The sequence below is a fragment of the Rhamphochromis longiceps genome, linkage group LG23 (genome assembly GCF_057381845.1).
Source record: "Rhamphochromis longiceps isolate RC_006_pf linkage group LG23, R_longiceps_female_GT1.1, whole genome shotgun sequence".
Lineage (NCBI taxonomy): Eukaryota > Metazoa > Chordata > Actinopteri > Cichliformes > Cichlidae > Rhamphochromis > Rhamphochromis longiceps.
The window spans coordinates 21,416,723-21,434,764 of record NC_140578.1 but is presented as its reverse complement, the minus strand read 5'-3'; the positions used below and the strand labels follow the sequence as shown (position 1 = coordinate 21,434,764).

The 18,042-nt window shown below is 40.9% G+C and overlaps 1 protein-coding gene across 1 annotated transcript in view; it reads left to right on the top strand.

Annotated features, from left to right (window-relative positions):
- The first annotated feature begins 4,889 nt into the window (after positions 1-4,889).
- Positions 4,890-18,042, top strand: part of LOC146641863 (zinc finger protein 513-like) — a 13,497-nt gene continuing 344 nt past the window's right edge. Inside the window, exons 1-7 of the mRNA XM_085398218.1 lie at positions 4,890-5,036; positions 5,337-5,572; positions 9,016-9,138; positions 10,341-10,475; positions 10,860-11,366; positions 15,017-15,210; positions 16,251-18,042. The exon at positions 16,251-18,042 is cut by the window's right edge and continues 344 nt beyond it. Coding sequence (XP_085254344.1) covers positions 5,533-5,572; positions 9,016-9,138; positions 10,341-10,475; positions 10,860-11,366; positions 15,017-15,210; positions 16,251-16,850 — 1,599 coding nt within the window. The 5' untranslated portion in view covers positions 4,890-5,036; positions 5,337-5,532 and the 3' untranslated portion in view covers positions 16,851-18,042. The remainder of the gene's footprint in view (positions 5,037-5,336; positions 5,573-9,015; positions 9,139-10,340; positions 10,476-10,859; positions 11,367-15,016; positions 15,211-16,250) is intronic.

Genomic DNA, 18,042 nt, shown 5'->3' with positions numbered 1-18,042 from the left:
AGTGGCAGCCTTGTGATTGGCTGATTTGACATTGGTTTTAGTGAGTAGTTAAATAGGTGAAGTAAAACTAAATAAGTATCATTTAGACCTATGAGTCATGCAAGGCTACTTTAGTAGAATTCAAGAAAGAAAATATGAAATTAGAAATAAGCATCAAAGATTCATTGTGGCAAAGAGAACACACAGAGCAGTATTTTACTGATCGAACTTTATGCTTGAATAGAAATTTGCATTCAGGACTTTACTCTTTAGTTTCTTTACTTCAGTCTGGATTCTTTGGTAGGAGTCTGTGCCACAGTTAAAGAGAAGTGAAACCTTGTGGAGGACTCAGTGAACTGGAGCGCAAGCTCATACCTGAGCGATTAAAGTATTACAAACCCACGTCCACTCACACACACATGAAGCATGAGGCTGAAAATGTGGCCGCCAGGTCACCAGACTGTGAATTGAGAAACGACACGTGCTGCTAGAAAGCATTAACAAAATCCAAAAGGATGAAGGATGTGTAGAGAAAGAAAGGAAAACAGAAAAAGAGATGGAAGGAGAGGCTGGGTGTGAAGGTGAGGAAGAGGAGAAGGGAGGCCACATGGAGAAAGAAAATAAGAGGGAGGACAATATAGAAATGGACCAAGAGGAGATGGAGGGAAGAGCAGCGGAAGGAGAAGCAGAGATGGAGGAAGAAATGACTGAGAGAGAAGAGGAATTAAAGACACAGGGAGAGAACGAGAGAGAAGAAAGGAGGTTTAAGTGTGAGAGGATGAAATGAAACATTCTACAGCAGAGGTAGAGAAAGAAATACACGATGAAAATGAGGAAGGAGAAATAGAAGAAGACAGAAAGAAAGAAAACCATGAAGTCAAACAGTGTGATGGAGAAAAAGAGGGAAATAAAGGGAGGAAGAAGGATGGAAGCAACAAAAGAGGGGTGGAGATAAATAATGATGAGTAAGAAGAGTGGTTTAAGTATCAGAAGGAGGGAGATGAGAAAGAAGTAGGAAAAGTATGTGAGGATGAAAGTCAGGGTGAGATGAAACAAGCTGTAACAGAGGAAAGTGAAGATGAAAGAGCAGGAAGAGGAATGGAAGAAGAAGATGTAGATGAAAAGAGAATAGAGCAAGACAGACAGATAACAGGAGGAAATGCAAAAGGAGTCAAAGTGGAGAAGCTGAGAGAGCATCACGCTGAAAATGAAAAGGAGGTAAACAAAGAAAAGGAAGAACAAGTTTATGTAAAAGAAGAAGAAACAGAAGAATGGGTTGAGAAGCCAGGAAAGAGGCCTGATCAGTCTGATCCCCCAAAACTGTCCCTCTGTCACCTCTGCAGGACCCACAATCTGCTGAAACTCTGCATCACGGCACAGAAAACAAAGCTCCCAGAGTCCTCACAGACGGAGAGAAAGGGGCTGTCGCTGCCAAAACCCACAGCAGGGACATTTATCCCACATCGCCGAGCAGTGACAAGGAGGCTTTTCTGAGCAGCACAGACGCTTCACACCAAACTGCTGCTGCACACAGTGTGACAGACACAAACGTTCCCTGTGCTGACGCTCATCTGAATCTAAGTGAACAAACAGAGACGTCGCAGCGTAGTTTACAGGAGCAAGAGCGGCATCCAGGTGAAAGAGCTGGAGTAGAAGAAGCAGACAACTCCGGAAATACTCCACCTGTATTGCACACAGGTAACCACAGAATTCCCTAGAAAGATTTCAGTCCTGGCTGGTTTGGTGACACCTGTGGTCACAGGTAGGAACTGCACACATTAAATCAGACACTTATCAGGTAGAATAAGCTTGGCTTTAGATGCACTTCTGTTTTGGGTTTTTTTTAAATGGGGTACCACACAGCAAGAAAAAGGCAGATCCACGGTATATCAAATTTACGAGGAAACATGTTAAAATTTGACTGAAGAATAGCTGAAGTGAAAGAAGTGAACTTTTTATTTATGTAAAACTACAAACATTTTAGCATCGAAATATGCTCAAAATGACTGTAGAAAAGACCATTATTGAGTAAAATCATTTACATGGTATTATTATACATAGACATAGTATTTTTGGTCATATTATTATTTATTTTATTCCTTCTAATTACAGTATGTTGCTGGGTACCTTTTTCTAAGAAATCTACAGAATAACAATAAACTCATTCTTAAGAATATTTTGGCTTTTATTGGCTAAAAAGTTAAGTACGTGCTTGCAAAATATGGCGGAGTAGAAGGAAAAATTTATTGTTATAGTCTTTAGATCAGCATTAAGACTTCCTAACAAAGACAAGGTCTGCAAATAGGCTAATACAGCAGTGCTTATACATACTGTTTCTGTGAGATAAGGTAAATTTTCATTTAAAATAAGAAACAAGAAGATATGGGTGAGGTTTATTTTTGTGTTGTCATACGTCGTTAATAAAACGGTTTTATAGACCCAAAATTCAGATTGCTGTGTAAAAACATTGATATATTTGTTCTGTAAACGTTCCAAAGTGAAGTTACTGTTTTCAAATGTTCAGATCTACATTGGATATTATATAACTGCAGCTATGATTGGCTGGAACACAGTTACTGAAAGTGAAGATTTGAGCCAGAAAGTTCATTCATTAAAATTCCACAAAGATGACACTGACTCAACTAAGATAAATATTAGTGGACAAAAACCTCCATGGAGCAAAAGAAAGTAATTTTAAGTCATTTCCTAGAAGTATTTAAATTATTCAAAAACATGTGCATTTTCAGACCTACAGACATCGCTTTGCAGACCAGAGGACAAAGTGACACTGATGGAAGCTCCTGCTCAGTCCTCGATGGAAGATGAACAAGAGAGCAAAATCTCCTCTGGCACAGTAAAACATCCAATGAAAACCGTAAGGTCTCCTGTGATGAATGGTGAGGCTGATGCTGCAGATGACAAGAAGAAAGATGGCCAACAATCATCGAAGTACAAAACAGTGTCCTACAGAAAGATCCCCAGAGGAAACACCAGGCAGAGGATTGATGAGTTTGAGTCCATGTTTAACTCGTGAATGAGCGTTAAACATAATATATAGTAACATACTGATATATAATATATGTAGAGGATTTGCTGAAATTAACCAAGTCGTTTTTTTCTGATTCAGCTCTTGCAAATTATGACCCCTACTGGTAATGTTTTGAGAAAACCAGAAGACCCAGAGCAGAGCTTTTCTGAAATATGTACATGATTTTATATGACTGTATTTGTACCTGTGGCTTGTTTGGGATGCTGAGGTGGCAGTTTTTGTTTTGTTTTTTCCATCTTCATAGGCAGTCCATCCCCTCCCCAATTCCCTAACCTGACTTCGTTAACCCTATCCCAGAAACCCAGCTCAATAAAACTCAGATCTTTAGTTAGCATCTGAGCAAATAAAACCTTAAGGGAAGTTCTGTCTAATTGCTGCCATTGCTCCACTTGACAGTTAAGGATCCCAAAAATGAAAGACTGCTTTTGATCCTTTGTTGGTCCCATACTTAAAACAAATGAAATTTCCCACTGAATTGAATTCACCCAGTTTTGTTTTGTTTTTTAGAAATACAGTGTGTCATGCAAACTCCTGAAGTTTCATTCATTTAATATTTTAACATTGTAGAGGATTCTAGATTCTTTTCAAGGAACAATTATCAAGTTAAAGGAATATGTTTTTCTCTTTTTCTTTTTCAATTGTGTAGTGTTATCCTGAATAGGTGGCAGAATTTTGAGTATTAAAAAAGAAAGGCTGAAGATATAAAGATAAATGTGTGCAACACAGCTATATAGATGATTTCTTTCTTAGCCAGTCTTTGACTGACATGTAACCCCTCAATGATGTTTACTCAGGCCATGATCTCTCCTGAGAAATGTTGCCTGAGTGACTGACTAGAGAACAGCAACCTATAAAATACATCTTATTCACCTCATTATTTTTTCTAGTTTAACAACACAAACATTTTTACTGTTGAAATGTCAAAGCATTCAGAGCTTGTACATACAGAAAAATAATAGCTGAGAGAATAAAAGGATATGATTTTGTTTTTACGTTAGTTAAACCTACCTGACACTTAGAACTGTATATGCATAGGGTCTTTAAAAAAAACCTCTCTTATTGACAAACTGTTTTAATGTAAATTTCATGGTATGTTTATCACAATTGTATGATATCTATTCGTTAATTTAATGTATTCAAGAAAAAGCATCATGCAAAATATATGTTCTTGCATTTTGTAATTTGTGTTGGCATCAACTACCTTTACATAAAACAACATATATGTCTGCAGTGGTACAAACAACAGAGGATTATCTGTTTTTGAGGTTTTTGTTGAATATTTTGACAATAAAGTGAACCTATTGCTGAATCTTTGTGGTATTTCTGTGCCTTTTGTGTTCCTTTTCACAACTTCACATTTTTTAAACTTTATTTCTTTTTACAAATCCACAATATTAAACACTTGTTAGTCATCTCTAGGAAATCAAATGATTTTATTGTCTTCTAAACATTATAGGAAGACAGATTTATATACAATACAGCATTCTTTGCATAATAATAATTATTATTATTGTTGTTATTATTGCTCTTGTTATTATATAAACATACATGAGTTGTCCAATATTTTGTTTTTGTGAGGAAAAAATTGCAAGATTACCTAAAATTTGAGGGAGCTTGTTTCTCACATTGAAAAACAAAAACAAAAAACACTAACAAACAAAAGAAAACATTATTGTTATTATTTAGCTATAGATATATACATATGTAAAGAATTATTTTTTCCACCACACCTAAGTTAAATTCAGGGTTTGTATGTTGAAATACAGAGATTTTACTTTTTTATGGTGGCAGAGACAAACTTCCATTGATAATATGTAGAGGTCATTTGAGGTTGGTAAACACAGTAAGGACTACTATTCCCACAATCCCCTGCGTCTTTCGGTGACGTCACATAGAGCCCGGACCCGGCGTAGTGGCGCTGTGTGTGTTTGGCAACAACAAAAAGAGTGTTTTGAGAATAGTTTTAACTGCATTTTCACCCGCGGTATTTTAAGGGACATTATCACAGGTAAGTTATTCGGTGGAGTGTCTTCGACTTCATTAAGTTTTATTTTTAGTGTGAGCTAAAAGCGAGAGTTAGATTACAGTGTTGATTTTAGCCGGTTGGCTCGCTGGCTAGCAAGATGGCTCCGGCTACTTACTGCGAAACAATAACAAAGAATTAGCCATGGTGATGAATTTAAATGGATTGGTGTGTTTTTAAAGTTTATTGTGAACTGAATATAGCTGCAAAGTGTAATGTAATAATTTAGGGAAGGTGTGGGTCTTTTTAATTGGTGCTGTTGCCGGTGTACGCCTTCCGCTTCAGGCGTTAGATGGTGGCGATGACTCCGCCGCTACTGCTGTCCGTTGGAGGAAGAGGAAGAGGAAGGAGGTGATGATGATGATGACATGCAGTTAGCTAGCTGGCTGCCTCTCTTGCTGGACAGACGGACTTGAGCCCGCAGAGTGTCGGAGGTGTCACCGCGAAAACAGCACAGGATCCGTGCTGAAGAGAGGCGAAGATGCCGCGGAGAAAACAGTCCAACCCGCAGCCGGTGAAACGTAAGTCCAGCTGTTTACTTCCAGCTCTTTGCTGCCTTTCTCTCCGCATGAATCTTAAATCACTGCCATAGAATAAGGCAATGAGTCTTTGCTAGGTATTGGTCCACTTTAAATGCATTTTTATAAAATTAGACATATTTCTGAGGGATACAGTAATGTTAAAAGTTGCCTGACTGGTCATCAAGTCCTTTCCTCTTTATCTCCCTGAGAGGAAGACTGCTGAAGACATGTTGTCCTTTAAGCAGATGTGTTTATCTGTTATCTCATCCTGACTGTTCTGGCTCACTTGGATTCTCCACCTCCTCTCTGCTTCCTATCTCCACTTCCTCTTCGCAGGCTCCCTACCTAACCTCCCCCTGCTCCCTCCCTTCGTTCTTCCTCTCTTTCTTTCACAGCTTCCTGTATGATTTCTGTCATTCCCCTTGGTTTCCTGTGTACCCTCACCTTTATTATTAACAGGGGCCAGAAGACGTTTTTAGGTTCTAGTTGTGTCTCCAGTTTCTTTTGTTTTACTCTCCTCCCACACGTCACCTGTAGAACGCTCACCTCCCTTCGTTTACATTTTCTTGACTGCGTGGGCATCAGTCAGCTTACAAAAAGAGAATACTGGATTTAGGAGACCTGAAGTCACCTGTTGACCTTCTCAGATTTCTAATGATGTACATATTTAAACAGGCACTAGATGGGAGTGTACTTTTGAGCATGTGAGCAGGGGCTCAGAGGGGAAAAAAGGCCAGTACATCCTTGTATTCAAATTACTCGTATTCAAAGTCTAACTGCAGCTCAAGTAGCTTCTGGACGTCTGACACAATCACAGCAGTGTTATCTGAAAGAATGATCGCACAGTTGAACCAAAGCTTCTGTAAAACTGAACGATAAAAGGAGGATTGATGTGTTTTAGTTCAGGTCGGTCTACGTTTGAACACGTTAGCAGTTCATTTGAACAAAGATTGACCGAACAGCTTTGGTTCTACAGTGGAGGAATGACATTTTTTGCTGTTATAACCGAAACCAACATTTTAATGAAGGAAAACCTAAAATATCTGGGATTTGTAAGACGCTGGGTCTTAACTCGCATTACCTGCCTGCAGACTTGTTGAAAAACTAAAAGACTTTAAACAGGACTCTTAGCAGTAGCTTGCAGAACCAGCTTTATCAACTACAACTTCAAATAATCATTTTCTGTATGATTTTATCCGTCTGTAACACACTTCTTTACAGCGTTGCTCCAGTTCATTGAGGTATACAGGTATTAATTTAAGATTTGTTGCAGGGCTTGGGATCATTGTTCAGTTGAATGTCCCTGTTTGTACCAATAACGTAAAATAATCTTTAGCTGTCACACAGACAGCCTCATGTTTGACTGTAGAATACTTTGGTATACAGAAGAGTTCATGGTTGAGTCAATGACTGCAAGATGTCCAGGTCCTGTCTGTATAATAAGTCCAAATCATGACCCTTCCACCACCACGCTGACAGCTGTTATGAGATTTTTGTGCTGATATGCTGAGTTTGATTTTGATCTTGCTGTGCAAAGGACTTCCAGAAGTCTTGTGATTTGCAGCTTTGGAAATCTAAGTTGTGCTGTCATGTCATGAGAGAAGAGGCTTTCAGTGCCTGCCAGTTCTTGCAAACAAGCCACAGTTAATTAGTCTTTTTCTAATTGTGCTGTCATAGACATTTAACTAAGGTAACCGAGGCCTGTAGAATCTGAAATGAAGCTCTTAGGGTTTTTTGTATTTTCTCTGGGCCTTGCACAGTCTGACACTGGGGTGAATTTGCTGCGATTTCCACTCCTGGGATGACTGGCAGCTGTCTTGAATGTCTTCCATTTGTGGATAATCTCTGTCTCTGTAGAATGTATAACTTGGAAATGTCCTTATAACCCTTTTGAAACCCTTTTACCTTCTTAATTCCTACTCACCTGCGCAGCCTTAAACTTGTCATACAGCATCTTTGTTTTCTTTAGTCGATGCAGGGAGCAAGCACAGTGCAGCTTGAATTAGTTTGAAAATTTTTAATGAGTTGTGGTGTTTGTTACTTTCTGTCCTCTGGCTGCTGGTCTGCAGCTAACAATTGCTTCTGTTGTTATATTTTTGGTTCCTACTAAAAAGGTTTCAACCAAACAGAAATCAACAAGTGTCTCATATAAATGTTTTTCACTTATTCTTTTTTTTTAAGCAGGGCTTAGTTTACTTAGGCCTAATCCTCACATTTAAAATAGCCTGAAATGACAGGAAAACTCAGACTTTTGCCTTAATTGGATGTGTGTATTGGTCTCCAGAGGCCCATTTTGAGAAGGAAAAACATCTTAATTCTCTAAATTAATCTAAATAAATCTGCAAAAGCACCCCATATTTTTCCTGAATTAGTTTATCTTGTCTTAGTAAATGTCTCAGAACCTTAAATTCTAATTACTTTTTAGTTATGATTAAAAAGTTAATTATTAAAGATTACATTAGCCAGTGTTTGTCATTGACCTCTAAAAGACAAATAGGTCAGAAAAACCGCAGCAGAATAATTTTCTACTCTAACTACTGTTAATAGTTATGCAAACTGTTTGAAAAAGTAGGTTTTGTAGGTTTCAAATTAAAGCTCAGGAAAATGGGAATAAAGAGAATAATTTTAAGTTTCCTTAATATTTAGTGTAAATATTTTTAATTATCAGTAAGTTTTTATTTTCTTTGTGACATTAAAAGTTAGAATTGCTCTAAGCTGGGTCAACAAATGTCCGCTCAGAGGTTTAAGAGTATAAAAATGTCCTGTATCATCAGTTCTGTGTTCGACTCGTCTTCCTCTTCCTGACCCTCTCAGCCTCGTTCCTCACCCCACAGCTCTTCCTCCTCAGCACTTATCTCATGCTCACCGATTTCCTTCTCGTTTCCTCTCCACCTCCTTTGCTGTTATCCTTCTTCTTCTTCTTCTTTTTGTGTGTTTTCGAGCACAAACTCTGTTATCAGCTGTCTTCTGTCCCGTTTATCAAATGTGTTCTCTGCAGCCAAATTTTAAAACAAAAAAAAAACATGTGTATGTGAAACATGAGCCTGATTTTTGTCTTTAAACATCTTCTTTTTTATTACTGTTAAAAAAACAACCAACAGCCCTGCAATCTATAAATGTGTCTGGGGTTTTTTTTGTTGTTTTTTTTTTTTTTTTTTTTTGGGGGGGGGGGGGGGGGGGGGTTGTTGTTGTTTGTTTTGTTTTTTTAAAGGAAATGAAAATTTGTTACATAAAGAGAAGAGATGTTGATGTTTGTGTCAGATGTTCACAGTTTTACAGCTCGTATCACTAAGGGAAACCTTTGAGTGAAACCCAGACTTTTTAACACCCTCAGGTAGAAGCTGACTTTGTGTTTCAGGATGGGCTTGGCGTTTGTCTTCATTTGGTCAGGTGTGTTTATACAGGAAATTATGAGAAATGTTTGTGTGTCTGTTTGCACTCAGTGGACTTTGAGGATGGGGCAGTGGTGTGTGAGCCGGGCTGTCTCGTTTTGGACAGCGACTTCCTGCTGAGCGGCGAGCTGGAGTTTGGAGACTCGGAGATCATGGGACTGGATAGAGAGTCTGGTCAGTAACACACACACACAGGTTTTTACATACACGGGGTTGGAAAGCAAGCCACATATTTAAACATTCCACATGTTTTTATTAGGCTTTTCTCTCTGTTTTGACTGAAGCATTGACCCTGTGCTCACACAATATTTAAACATTGTTCTCCCAATTCCTGGTAATCAGGCGAGGTATGGTCCCTTTGATGATCGGGCTCGAAAAGACTTACAAGTTCAAACTGATGTGCTTTCCGTATTTAAGATTTTGAGTTTATGGTACTTTGTACCATAAGTTTGTCTCTGAGTTTGTTGAAAGTGAAATAATATGCAAACCCATTTCTGTAGCGCAAGTTAAAAGTCAAATGTTTGCTAATTAAAAATTCAGAAAGTTAAACAGAATGTAAGCTGAATGTATTATTGGGTAATTAGTCTGCATTATTAGTTTATCACTGGGTAAGTGAAATGTGTTGAGTGCAAAAATCTGCCAAATGAAATGTGTGGCGCTAACCACTGTGGTGACCCCTTGTGGTAAAGGAGAAGCTGAAAATAGCTTATAGATTTTAAAATTCACATTTGAAGCCAAGTTAAAGAGTCACAAATGTTGAGCTAAAATGAAAAGTATGCTGTATTTTCACTTTTTAACTTGTCTGGGCTTCCATAGATGATGCTGTAGTGAAAGAGCAATGAACGACTGAGCATGCAGGTGGCGTTCGTGCACCAACTGTGAAGTCCTCACAGGTCCATACTAGCAACTGAGTTGTAAAGGACTCCCTCTTTGCCTGAACCACCGGTGTCACCACTCAGAAATAATCTCAGCATCAGTGCTGGTGTAGGAGTAGTAGAAGTCGAAAGCTGATGCAGCTTTTGTGATGTCACTTATGGTACAGGCTGATGTATAGAGGGCAAAGACATTTCATCGCTATGTTAGGAGCTTGGAGAAGTAGATTCTCCAACTGACTAACTTAAGTTGTCATGTTGTTTCTTGTTTTGACTTCTATTTCTGCTCCAGCGCTGATGCTGCTGATTTCCTTCTGAGTTGCAACACCTCACTCAGGGGAAGTGAGTTCAGCGTGCCTCAGCTGCCAGCATAAATATATAAATCATTCCTGTAATAAATTAAGTTTTTAAATGCAGCGGTTATTTCCTCAAACCCCATGAGAGTTGAATTTTTCTCCTCAAAGGTTGAAGCGACTGTCTGTTTAACCCTGTGTTCTTCTTCAGGTATGACTGTCTTCTCTCTAAGTGTGGAGGACGACTCGTCAGCACCGACAGACTCCACCTTCCCAGCGTTCCTCTCCTGTAAGGGATGTGGTCAGCTTCTGGGAGACACACCTTTGGGGGCAGGCTTAGATCTTGGTAACTACTGACTGACTATAACATGCCAGGCTGTTTACATGTGGAGTTAAAAATAAAAAAGACCTGGGCACAGAGTGATATTGGAATATTTTCACTTCTTTGATTTGAGTTCAGTGTCCAGTAAATCTCACAACTCTATGATGGATAGAATCCAGCATATGTAAGCACATGAACACACATGCATATGAGTCACATCTACATAGTCCACCACTGACATTAACGTGGAAACAGCAAGTCTATTTCTTGCCTCAGAGAGCAGACACAACTCAAATGGCTGCAGAGGTTTGTTTTTACTTTGTTTGTACTGAATCAATATAATATTGTTTAATATTAATATTGTTTTAATTATTTTAACATTAGAAAATGTGATATATTTTATTCCAGGTGTAGGACTCGACCTAGGGGCAGAGCTTTATTGTCTCTCCTGTGAGGAGGGCCTCCAGCATGGCACCTCCATCGACTCCTCTCAGTTGGACGGTTCCAACCTGTCCGATAAATCCCTCGGCGGCAGCTCCGAAAGGAAGAGGAGAAACGTAGACAAAGCCAGCGGTGTTGCGGACCCCGCCCCTAAACTGTACTCCTGTTCGCTGTGCACCTTTACCTCACGCTACTCCAACCATCTCAAACGCCACATGCGGACCCATGACGGCCAGAAGCCGTACCGCTGCCCCGTCTGCCCCTACGCCTCAGCCCAGCTCGTCAACCTGCAGCGCCACGCCCGCACACACACCGGGGAGAAACCGTACAGGTGCCACCAGTGCAGCTACGCCTGCAGCTCCCTCGGCAACCTGCGCAGACACCAGCGCATGCACACGCAGGAGAGACCGCAGAGGAGGGAGAAGGAGAAAAGACGGGGAAGACGGAAAAAGGCAAACGGTGATGCTGAAGAAGGTGAGTAAACACAAACCTTTACATCAATTACGGTCTCAGAGTTAAAAAGCTGATAAATTTGTGTTAAAACAAGTTTGTTAATCAATAATTTCACAGGCTGCCTGCAGCTTCTCTCTCTTTTTTAATCACTTTGAAGGAAACTCTTTCTGATTGCTAATCTGACAACTAACTTTTATATATGTCACCTTTGGACTGAAAACTCAGTTCATCATCATCAGTATAAATAACATTTTCAGATCGTCTACGTAGCAGGGTGTGCCACTAATGTGAAAAAGCAGTCATTTAGGAGAAGTCACAGCGATGTCTTTTTGTTCAGTGTTTCCCTCTTTGGTGGGTTTGGAGGCTTCCTGGAAAAGTTCTCCTCTGGGATTTTAGACCGATTAACACCTGTTTACGGGATTTTTCTTGTAATGCATTTACAGTAATGACTAGGGATGGGTATCGTTTAGGTTTTATCCGATACCGGTGCCAAATCAGTACTTTTGAAACGGTGCCGGTGCTTAAACGGTGCTCGAACCGGTGCTTAAAGAATGGAGAACACAAACTTTGTCCAAAAACCTCCCATGTTCAGCTGTTTTGTTTTTTTTTTGTAAAAAGATAACAATGTTAGCCTTTTCTGCAGCTATGGGGCATATATGGTATCACTCTTGGCTGGAAGCAGTGCTTAAACAATGGAAAAAAAACACAAACTTTGTCCAAAAACCTCTCATGTTCAGCTGTTTCCCACTTTTTCTTTGGTCATTTTAGCCTTTTTGGCCAGGGTGAAGGGAGTATCTGCCATCAAACAAGAGGACAGCCGCATGTAGCTATGATCATGTTTGCTAGTTCACCTTACATGCATTAATGTAATAACGTGGTTAGCCTACTCAACGTAAATTACACTCGAACAACATTAAGCGACTCACGCAGAGAAGAACGGCTGCTGCTGCATCAATATCCTCATCATTTCTGCTACACTGGCAGGGCTAGGGGCCAGGACTCTATTCTTCGGGTTTTTGGGGGATGTTGCTCCGGGTCCGATAACTGGCAACCCACCCAACGTGCACAGGGTGAGGTCTCGCAGCAAGCTATCAAATACGGCGCATTTCTCGGCTTTTAAAAAAAACGCTATGCGTCGCCAGGTGTTTCATCAGATTTGAGGTGTTACCTCCTTTGACAGTATCACAGTATCAGCTTAAAGCACTTGTTGCAGGCTGCTGAGTTTGCATATTTTGCTGTGAAGTACAACCAGACTTTTGACCGCTTCGCCTTGGGCATTTTTAATCTGTAGCTCTGCTCTAACTGAACGTACGTACCTGGCCCCGCCTACTATCCTGGGAAATGTAAAATGATTGGCTAGAAGTGTATCACAGCTCAGGAAAAAAAAGCACTGAAATAAAGCACCGAAATGTGCGCTGCTTTTCGGTCTGGTTACTACCGTTTATGTCAGAACCGGTGCCAGACACCGGTACCCATCCCTAGTAATGACTTGTTTTCAGTTTGGGTAAAGTTGGTGTCACCAGTGCTCCAGTGTGCTCTGTGGACCATGACAGGTTAGGTGAATAACACAGAGTCATGTGATAAAGGAAGCACACCCTCTTTCTTGCCATGATGTAATGCAAAATTATCTGGTCTGTGGCAAAGGTGTACACCACGAGCAAAGTTCATAACACATACATGCTTTATATGCTTTGTTTCTTAACAACTTAAAACATGCTGCAAATGAATGAACTGGTGCAAAAGTGGCTCTTCCAGCCAATTTGAAAACTTTGAAAATATTACCTGGCACCCAACCGTGTTATGTTTTTTTAGCATCAGTTACCATGGTGATTTAGCCACGAGATAAAGCTGTGATGATATCCATTTTTAATGAATGATAAGAATTCTTGTTAGAATACATTAAAACATATAAAATTGTAAACCTTAAAGTTAGGGCTGCACGATTAATCGTTAAAAAATCGCGATCTCGATTCATACTTATGTGAAATCTCATTTCCAAATGACAACGATTTAAAAAAAAAAAAAAAGACGACGACGATTGTACCGCATTTTGATCCGGGACGTAATCTGCATGAAAACAAGCGCTCACTCGTCCTGCTCAACAAATGACAAGGGCGGAGCCTTATACCACGTGATACAGAAGCTGGCTGCTAAAATTAGCAGGGAAAAAACAACGGAGAGCACGTCAGGGATGACAAGAAAGTGACAGGAGAAAATCCGTCCCGGTCAACCACCCAAACATCAATAACGGGAACCTTATACAGCGCTTCCCTATACACGTCGAACTCCCGCAGGAGTTAGACGGGTATAGGGAAATTACGGAGGCTATTACTTATCACCTGACCAAAGATATGGCTCCCATCAACACTGTGCAAAACGAGGGATTTAGGAAAATGATCAACATCCTAGACAAACGCTACACAGTGCCGTCCCGCAACTATTTTTCTATTGTTGCACTACCTGCTCTATACACGCAGTGTTGAGCAACGGTGGAGACGGAATTTCAAGCAGTACAACATTTTGCGGCAACAACAAAACGTGAGACATTTGTTGTTTTTATGTTCAGTCTCAACTGTTACGAAGTTGATGTGCAGTTAATAAGTGCAATAAATATTTATACTGGAAAAGAAAATCGTGAGAGAATCATGATCTCAATTCTAAGCAAAAAAAATCGTGATTCTCATTTTATGCAAAATCGTGCAGCCCTACTTAAAGTTAGTGTTTAACTTTAGATGTAATTTCAAATATGTCTACATAACACTTATAAATGTGTATGAGATGTGTATATTTTGTTTTGCTCTCTCTCTCTCTCTCTCTCTCTCTTGCTCTCTCTCTCTCTCTCTCACTCTCTCTCTCTCTCTCGGGTTGGGGACTGCCCTCCGAGGGAAAGGCAGGGGAAACACTGCAGATCTAAGAGCGAAGCATGTGTTATTGTGTCGTTGTGAAATCATCATTATAACAGCAGCGATAGATTTCAGCTTCAGTGTGACCACATGTTGGGTATTCAGTTTTTCATTATCAGTTGATTAAATGTTCGTGTGTTTGTCTGTTGGTTATAGTCACATGCATCTCTTTTTGATAAAGGAAACCACTCTGACGTCGAGTCTCTTTGTAATTCTGTTTTTAAAGTCTCTTACTACAATTTAGTGTCTTTGTGACGGAGCCGTGAGATACGCTCACTTTTGTTGCTTGTTTGGGTCAAGCCCCACAAACACACACATGACGCCTGCATTTCTCATTTAGCAAAATGCTCACATATATCCTGTGGTATTCCTGTAGTTTTGTGATTTAAAAACTAACCAGGCTTTTTAAGCTGTTCTTTATGTAGAAATTTCTAGATTGAAAGCACACTTAAAACCTGGGAATATCACAAACCCAGAGCAGAGGTTTGATGACATGTGGAAGGTTTGCATTTTGGAGATTTGACAACTCCGAATTTAAAAAAAAAAAACTTTTTCTGAGGGGGAGATTTCTCATCTTGGAAGCAGTGAGCAGAGCAGAAAAGAGGAAGCAAGTCAGCAAAATGAGGAAGAGAAATTCTCTCTGGCTTAGTGCTCAGTGACCTAAAACTGAACTGCATGATGGGGAACATCTAGAAGAACGTGTTTACACTGCAGCTAATAATGATCCAAACAACTTTGCCTTTTGAATGCTTCCCTATGTGTCTGCAGTCATGTCAGACCTGACCCTGCGAGTGTCCCAGGACTCTGCTTACCTCCAGACGTTGGGAGGACTCGGCTCCCCCTCCGGCCCCCTTCCAGTCCTCCTCTTCCCGCTCTGCTGCCGGGTGTGCGGCCTCACCCTGGAGGAGTCTGACCTAGAGGGCAACAAGGCAGAGGGAGAGGTGGAGGGCGATGGAGGACAGGTTTGTTTACCAAAGCAAAGCTGGTTTTCTTTGAAAGATCCTCTGTAAACTTTAGGATGAAATGAGGGGTTGTACAATTTGTAGTTTGTTTCCACGACAAACAGAAAAACAGAAGCTCCGCCCACCACAAACTTCCACATTTTCCCACTTTACATTAACGATAGCAGAGTGACTTCCTCCCTCATACTGCTGTCACAAGCTAAAAAGTCAGTGGCAATCTTAAGGTGGTGCACATGTTCAGGCCGCCATAGATTCAGATGGCGGTATTCTCTCATCGGTTTTGATAAATTTTGTCATAATTTTTTTTGTCAGATTTCCAATACATGCCATTTTCACCCCGTATTGTGTCTTCAGCTCTATCTACAAGTTCTCTATGGTCCCAGCAGGATCAACCAACCTCCTGACAGGAAAAATCTTAATGATTTAGTTGTTAATGGACTGGTACTGATATAGTGCTGTTCTACACAAATTGAATAATTAAAGTGCTTCCTTACTACAAACCTCATTCAGCCACACCTTCAAACAAGTACTTTTCCCCCCCCCAATGCCCGAACACTTTTTAGTCCCTGTCATTTAAAAACTTTGTAAAGCTTTCTGCTGCTGCTGCTGCTAATTAGGATTTGTGAGCAATTTTGTCACGTCAGGGCTGCTCTCTTTTCTGGAGTTAAAAGCTCATAAGTATTAATAGATGAACAAATGTGTAAGATGCCTCATTATCTTATTCTTTTCAGTTCAATTATATTTATATAGCATCAATATACAAAAACACTTGGCTAAAGAGACTTTATATTGTAATGTAAAGCGCCTAAAATAATCCAGAGAATCTTCAACAATCAGATGACCATCTATAAGCAAGCACTTGGTGAATGTGGGAAGAAAAAACTGATGTTGAAGGTGGCTATCCCACTGTGGGAACGTTTTAAACCTGCAGGCTTTCTAATGACCACCACGGAGCGGCGATTCTGGTTAATGACCGTTTGATTGTATGATCTGTCCACAGGAAATGTTTCCTCTCACTGTGTGCTCTGTTATTTTTCCAGGTTTGCCGCCGTTGCTCCAAAGACAACTCAAGGGCTCCCTGCAGCAGGGACGTGTCTCGGGGATCCCGGCGCGGTCAGCGCAGCAACAAGCTGTACCGCTGCCCTCACTGCCCCTTCCTGTCCCACTACCCCAACCATCTGGCCCGCCACTCCCACGTCCACTCGGAGGAGAAGCCTCACCGCTGCCCGCACTGCCCCTACACCTCCTCACATCTCGACAACCTCAAGCGGCACCTGCGTGTGCACACAGGCGAGAAGCCTTACCAGTGCCCGTCGTGCAGCTACGCCTGCGGGAACTTGGCTAACCTGCGACGTCACGAGCGCATCCACTCGGGCGCCAAGCCGTTCCACTGTTCCATCTGCGGCTACTCCTGCAACCAGAGCATGAACCTGAAGAGGCACATGCTGCGGCACACGGGCGAGAAGCCGTACGCATGCGGCGAGTGCGGCTACACCACAGGCCACTGGGACAACTACAAACGCCACCAGAGGAAGCATGGGCACAACACGGACAGCTGGGACAAACACGCGCCCATCAACGGCCTCGGCTGGGGGCAAGACACTCAGGAGAGCCAGAGTCAGGGACAGGAGCACTCTTAGATACTCTGTGTGTGTGTGTGTGTGTGTGTGTGTGTGTGTGTGTGTGTGTGAGGGAGACAAAAAATGACTGCAGCGGTTAGTCGATCGACAAAAAACCCAGTATCATTATTATGATAAGTTCAGGGTTTTAGAGTCCACCTTCTCCAGTGTGAGTTTCTGATTGTTTATAAAATCAAATTTTAAAAATATTTAGCCTCTTATAAAGACACATGCTTTATGTAAAAGTTAGGCGTGGCCATGGTGATGTCACTTTTGTGATGCTTAAAGCTGAGCAGTTTGACTTACCAGTTAAGTTGCCTGCTGCAAGCTACTAGAAATATTGCAGTTTAAGGCACTTCCACTTTGGCTTTGCTTGGCTGATCCAGAGGTTATGTCTATCTTTTATATGCATTCTGTGTCTGGATGAAACAAGGTGAAAGTAAATAATCGTCTTGATGGAGCGCAGTCCTGGTGTTTCTGTGGATCACAGGATTACTCTGTGTGCCCTGCAGGCCCTCGGAGTAATTAAAGTGATCGAGATGATAAACACAAAGATACTTTAAAGAACCACAGAGAGATGCAAAACCATTATTAAAAAGCACAAAATGAGCATGACAAGATGCAAAACAACTGTATAGAGAACTCCAAAGAGATACAGAAACATCAGTGTGATCTATGTCTTTTTGTGACACCAATATGAATATGAACATGACAAACTTTCTCAGGGATCACCCACCCTAAACATGTTCCCTCCATGCTTACAGTCAGGATCAGCATCATCACAGTTTTGCTCTTTAGTTATTTACAGCTGCAAATTAAAACCACACCAATGCTGCATCACCTGCAGACCAAGGCAGCTGATTCTCACACATCCATTTGCTGACTGCTGTTTACTGAGGTGAAAACTCACTTCGTGTGTAGCAAGTTTGCAATTTCTCGAGGTTTAAAAAAATGCCAGCAGCTATTTTTTTTAAAAATTTGTTTTGTTTTGTTGCTCAACTAATCGCTGCGTCATTAATCAGGACAAACGCCGGCAGTGAAACTGGAGCAAAGCCACACTTTAAAAGTGATTGTAACCCACAAACTACACAACAATATTTAACTCCTGCAGGGCAGTGTGAGCATCATGCTGGCTTTTTTTCCCCACCACACTGGCGCGACTGTAGGAAGACCCAGACATGTGTTTGTGAGGACAGCGAAGCCTTTTCTCTTC